The 6,450-nt window shown below is 50.2% G+C and overlaps 1 protein-coding gene across 1 annotated transcript in view; it reads right to left on the reverse strand.

Moving 5' to 3' along the window:
• The window catches only part of CCDC78 (coiled-coil domain containing 78), a 13,291-nt gene extending 9,004 nt beyond the window's left edge, over positions 1–4,287 (reverse strand). Inside the window, 6 exon segments of the mRNA XM_010154947.1 lie at position 1; positions 4–100; positions 3,195–3,374; positions 3,631–3,717; positions 3,919–4,047; positions 4,264–4,287. The exon segment at position 1 is cut by the window's left edge and continues 52 nt beyond it. Of these exon segments, the coding sequence (XP_010153249.1) occupies position 1; positions 4–100; positions 3,195–3,374; positions 3,631–3,717; positions 3,919–4,047; positions 4,264–4,287 (518 nt within the window).
• Between the last annotated feature and the right edge of the window lie 2,163 nt (positions 4,288–6,450).

Consider the following 6,450-nt stretch of genomic DNA (forward strand, 5'->3'; position numbering starts at 1 on the left):
TGGCCGTGGCAGGGGAGCGGTAGCTCTCTGTGCAGGGAAGGGTGCTCCTGGCATTGGCCAGGGTGAGCAGCTCTAGGCTGAGCTCTTCATTCTTCATGATCTGCCAGGTCAAACAAGAAGGAAAAGAGCTTCTGAAATCCCACCTCTCTGGCTCTGCATGCTGCCTGTCCTGCTGCTTGTGGTGTACACGAGGCAGGCATCCACATCCACTTCTGAAAACAAGTTTTATTTTTAGTTCTCTCTCATATGTCTGAAGATACAAGTGGTTTTCTGATTGTCATGGAAATGCCGGGTCAGTATCATCACCAGGCATCAGGGTTATTCACCTTAGGTACCCTTACTCCCTCTGCCCATCTCACTTTCACAGATACAGATCCAAGTGTCAGCCCTGGGCATAGCTCTGCCACCACCCCTCTGTCCTGCCCTCCAGCCTTCCTCCTCATGCTCCCTGTACCCTCTACACAGCTTCCCGACACTTCGGGCATGGCTTTCCCCGTACGATGGCTTTGAGCAGCACTGGACTCCATGATGGAAGAGAAGGGCTAAGTCTCCAAACATCCAGGGCTGACGCCACCCCGCTAATTCCAGTTTTGTTTGAATGCATCCCTCCACCAGCAGCCAGCCCACAGCACCGTGTAGGCAGGCAGATTCAAAGCAGTGCTGGTGTGAATTGACACATTTCCAAAAGATAAAGAAGATCTGAATGAGAAAAGCTCTGTTACAGGTGATCTGGAAGGAACACTGGGGGAATTCATGTCTCACGGGAGGGTTTCTATGTAGATAACAAAGCTTTGATGGGGTTTATGACTGGGGACAAGCTTGAGTAATTGTTACCATGGCAGTGAATCGGGAGGATGGGAGGCAGAGGTCATCTGAGTCATCCGTAGAGAGAATAGCTTATCAAAAGATAGCACAGGGTGGGCTGAGGGAGAGAGGAGAGGAGAAAAGAGGCTGACAAAGAGGTGAGATATACAGCTGTGAAAACTGACAGCTACGCAGAGACAGGCTGCTTGTTCTCCAACCGAAAACGCTCCATCTGCAGCTGTCAGCCCTGACAATTTGATCAGAGGGGGTCACACAAGCCCAGAAGTGCCAGCTTAGGGACAGAAAGAGGCAGTCCCAGGTTTGCGATGGGCTTCGCTGCCTCCCCTGCGCTCCCAAGCCTGGCCCTGCTCCAGGGAAAAGCCCGTTGTGGATCTGGTTCACAGCCATTTGGGTTCCCTCCGACAGCCTCGCTTTGTAGTGCTGGTGCAGACGGCGTAAGCCTGCCAAACAAAAGAGGAGGAGGAAACGGAGAGTCGAGGAAAGGTCAGAGTCTTGAAAAGGAAGAATTTACAGCGAGTTAGAAAACAGGCACAAAGTGACTGGCTGGCATCTTCTGGAAGGCACTTCCCCAGGGACAGGCAAGGCCGGCTCCTTCGCCTGGGACAGACGCGGGGCGATGTGTGAATCCAGCCGTACAATGGGGGCCGTGACAATTCAGAGGCTCTAACTGTTCTCGTACAAGGGGCCGTGAATGAGCTCACCGACCTGCTTCTGCGCCAAGCAGCCATGACAACATATTGGCAAGGTCACAAGTAGCACTTGTAATTGGGAATGTGTAAAAGGTTCATTGTCTCCCTAGAAGAGCGCTGGGGAAGGGGAGGGGGCAGAACCACAGGCTGCTTTTCCCATTTCCTTTGGGAAAGTCCGCACTGGGAAAATAATGAGCAAGAGGCCCATGCCGTGACAAGTCCTGACCTGCCAAGCTGGAGCCTCTTTTGCTTCGGGCAAGGATATTTGGTACTTGGAGCCAAGCAACTGGGGTAAAATCTACAGCCTAAGAATTACAACCAAGGAGTTCACCCTCGGCTTCTGGACCCTGTTCCACTAATTCTTCAGGACACTATGCGGGCACGTAACTGAATCTGCATGCCTTCTCTCTCTGAAACATTCCAGGATCTAACGGATAACACCTACCTGTTAAACCCATCATTTAGAGATATCAGCCACCTGAAACTCTGATTTTTGACAAACGTATTGCACCCCCTTGGGGACAAGAAGCAAGCAAGACTGCTGAACACCAAGCTGTTCCTCCGCAGCCTGGCAGTCCTGTGCCTCAGCAGCGTGCTGCCTTGCTGACAGTCAGCTACACGTGCTCAGCCTCGTGCTCCGGCAGGACTATGGGGTGGGTTCACACCCCTGCAAGCAGCTGAGCTTGCCTCCTCATAAGAAATTTCCATTTCTCAGCTTATGGGAGAGAAACGATAGCTTCACAAGAGTCACTAACTCACTTACTTGCATCGGGATAATTGTGACCTTGTATACTCCTCCTCCCAAGCTCTGCACATGGGTGCTTACCGTAAAGCAAGACTGGACACTGCCTAAACCAGCGTGCCTGGTCCCAGCCCCACATCTTCCCAGCACAGCTCTGCACAGGGCCAGCATGGTAAACCAGGTCATTTGCCTGAACCAGCTAAACTGTCAGGGGAGGGAGGCAGGAAGGTGTCAGTCATCTGATCCAACTCAAAAAGAAGGAGAAGTGGGAGGGGAGAGAGGAAGGTCTATTGAAGTAGCTATTCTTGCCCAAGAAATACACAAATCTGGGTCCAAAAGACTTAAGTTGGCAATCACTAAGCTAAGAGTCACCAGGAAATGCACTATACTTTAAGGAACAATCAGAAACTTGCTTATATTCAGTGTTTTTATAAACTGTCCGACCTCAAAACCTTCCAGGCCCCTTCCTGACGCCATACGAAATGAGAGTGGCTACAATCAGTTCACGTGCAGCCCGCACAAGCCATGCGGAAAAAAAAGGGAAACAAAGCATGCCAGCAGTCAAGAGGGACCTGCAACGTGCACTCGGACCAGCCCCGCAGTGACCTCCTCATTGCTAGTGACAGGGGCTGGGGTGGCGTGAAAAGAGAACCTCTGGCAGCGGGGTGCCCAGAGGAGCACTGCACACAGGCCAGCATGGGCTCAGCACTGTCCCTGCTGAGCAGCACAGGTTCTGCAAGCCCTGCTGGGTGACCACGTTACATGAAATCCCTGGGCCCTGAAAACAAAACCGTGCGCAGGCTATGCTGTCTCACAGCTGACAAACCTTACTGGGCCTGAGCTGTGATGTGGATACACAACCCCAAGCCAACCAAGCTCCCTGTAGCGAGGGTAATTGAGATGGAGTTGAGAAAATCAGGGCAAACACCCTGTCTCACCTCCTGGTCCAATTCTTTGCCTAGGGCCAGGTAATTGCTTTTCAAAATGATGTACTCATCTGCCAGCTCCTTCCGACTGCTCTCCAGACCGTGCAGGCGTTCCCGTAAGGCATCTCGCTCCCCAGTGACTTTCTCACTGCAGAGCTCCAGCTCCTGCACACGGTTCTCCAGGGCCAGGATCTGCAGAGGGAAGGCAGCAGAATTACACTTTGGCGGAGACCAGCCGCATCACAGGGCTTTTATTTGGACAAATATGGTCTGTGTAATGACGTAGAGAGATGAGTTTCATGGTATCTGGGGGATTGGGGGGATTCATTGCTCTAGCTAAAGCCGAGAAAATACACCAAGCAAAGCAAAGATGGATGTGTAACAATCTGCAGCTCTGGATAAAGGTATTGGCAGAGATGAATCAACTCTACTTCAAACTTCTGGATACCATATTTTTCAGTTCAAAGTTCTCCGTCTCATACTGCTCCTTCATTTTGTTTGTCTCGATCTGGAGATCAATGAGGTCTTTGGAAATCTGAGAGAGAGAAAGGACATTATATAGGGCACAGACTGAGTCTGAGGTAAATATACTGTTTCAACACGTCTCACTGGAGAATGTGAGCACAACACCCCTCCACCTTCCCCCAGAAAGAGGCACCAACATTTCCCACTGCAGATCTGGCCTCCTACAGCTCCACGGCTCAGTTATCTCCAACTCCTAAAGCCTTTGTTTTACCTTCAGTTTTTCCTCTTCACTGATGACCATCCTGGCTGACAAATCTGGTTTGGACCCAGCCAGCTTCCCCATCTTCTCCTGCAGGTCTCCGAACCCGTACAGCCTCTCATTCCTATCCTGCAGCTGCACCTAGAGACACACAGCAGCTCTGCCAGATGGTGACAGCCAGAAGAACCCTCCTCATCCAGTTTTTCAGAGCTTGAACAGATTACAGATTGGATTTTCAGCTGCTGTTTTCCTCCTGCCATTAGGATTTCATTTGCAGAGCGCTGGTTCCGTGATCTGGGAAGGGGCTGCAGGATGTATTCATTAGCAGGATGTTGCACATGCTGTCAGCATACTTACATTCTCGTTCTCTGCAAAATCCATGTACCCAGAGTCTGGGATCTTTGCACAGTATCAGGCAGGCAGTGGCTGAAGAGCAAAGGAAGGATCTAAGGATCTCTGTGGCACCAACTTTTCCCTCAAGATAGGGTACAAGCAGTGTTGCTAACAACTTTGGTAACTAGCGGGTGTGACATCCACCTCGATTTTAAGGTGGAGTCAACTATTACAGCCATCCCAGGAAAAGAAATTACTCTTGTCAGGAGGCTTCTGTGTTCCTAAGACAGTGCACAGCAGATACTGAAACAAGAAGCTCAGCAGACACCCCCAGGGAAGCAGCATTGCCAGCAAGGAGGTACCACTCTATATCACGGACCATTCCCAAAATCTGGCTGTAGGGATGGCCTCCATCTCTATTGCAGGGATCTTTAGAAAACTTAAGATCTGATTAACCCATTAATGAATCCATTAATCCAAACATCTGCTCCAAGCCCCTCCAGTAACATCTAACATCAACTTGCTTCCAGGCAAGTTTTCTCTTGATCTCTACAGTCCTTGTATCTCCTGTGTCCATGAGCCATCCAAAGGGTACCAGGATCTTTGAGCTCTGACCATGCCACAGCTGGCAACAGGAAAAACCTTCCACGATTTATCACTTTGCTGTGTGGAAAAATGTAAGTTTTAAAGCAAAACATGCACAGAAACAAACCCTGATTAGCCTAGACAGTGCTGAATTATGATTGTGGTGGCCTACATGCTGCCGCTGACTCCAATCAGCGACCATCCAGGCCTGAACAGGACAACTCCCAAGTGTGTGCAAAGCAAAAAGTACTTGAACAGAGTCTCCGACATCAGAGCAAGTGTAACAGAGAGCATAAGGCACAGTGGATAACTCTGGAAGACCTCGGTGAACAGCAGCCAACTCTTAATCTCCTGATTTTGGGCTTATTATCACTGCTATTTCTGTAGAGTGGGTGAGTTTAGGTAAGAGCTTGTCTCTTAGAGAAGAAAAGGTTTGACAGTGTAATGCTCAAAAAGACCGTAGCTCTGAATAACTTTTTAGTATCTGTCAAAGCTAAGAGGATGAAAGAGGGAGAGGGGCCATTCTGATAGAAGCTCCGAGCTGAGCAGAGTTTACCACCTCCTCACCTGGCCCAGGCTGTCAGAGATCATCCCGTATCCCCTCAATGTGGATTTCACGAACGGCCGTGGAAGCGAGACCCATGGGACAAGCTCTTTTAGGGCTCGGGGAAAGGAGAAGCTAACAAAACATGCAATTATGTCTTATTTTTCTGCCAAAGAACTTAACAGACCTGAAGTAATTTTATTAAGGTAATGAAAATGCTGATGAGAATTCAGTCTCTTCACACCCACTGCTGCACAGAAAGCCAAATTCACACGCCGCCCACAGCACTGGGGGGTCGGAATCTCCGGCTGGTGCTCCAGCACACGAAGGAGCTGATCTGCAGCTCCACTCCCCAGGCACACGCCATCTCCCGACGGCTCTCAGCCCTCCGAGGACAGGCTCTCCCAGCCCATGCCGGCCCAAGAGCCAGGACGAAGGCTGACGCCACTGTCCCAGACAGCCCCAGCACAACGGACCCCAAGATGCCTGATTCAGGGGGCAAATATCCCACCCCAGCATGCTGGCAAAGCTGAATGCTCCCTGAGCCATGGGGATGCCTGTTTCACCTGCCAGACCAGCAATATAAGACTAATTAACTTACACATACACAGCTTTATTTATGCTCCTGCAGCACCTGGGAGACCCAGGCAAACCCAGCTTTGGGTCAGGTGCCGTACCAGCACCAGAAACAGCAACCAGTTTTCCTGGGATTTGAAAATACAAATGAAATTTTGTCTTGGCCAACATCACAAATAACAAAATCGGGCAAAGGAATGAGGTTTTAGGGTGTCATTGCAGCCCAAAAATCTCCATCACTGCTCCAGAGCAAAACCAAGCAAAAAGCATGTTTTGTTAACCCCACTGAGAGCTGAAATGCCAATTCGGTACTGAGTTTTTCTTTCTGTCTTCTGGTCAAGGACAGTTTTAACACAGCTGACGCGGTGGCTGGATTGCCGGCGAGCTCCGAGGTACAAAACCCTCACCCAGGATGCAGCTCCAAGACGTGAAAACACTCCCCAAATCCATAGCAGCTCAAGAGGAAACCAGTCAAAGATTTCGAGCAGGCACCCACCAGACCCATG

The sequence above is a fragment of the Eurypyga helias genome, unplaced genomic scaffold, assembly GCF_000690775.1.
Source record: "Eurypyga helias isolate BGI_N326 unplaced genomic scaffold, ASM69077v1 scaffold23897, whole genome shotgun sequence".
Classification (NCBI taxonomy): domain Eukaryota; kingdom Metazoa; phylum Chordata; class Aves; order Eurypygiformes; family Eurypygidae; genus Eurypyga; species Eurypyga helias.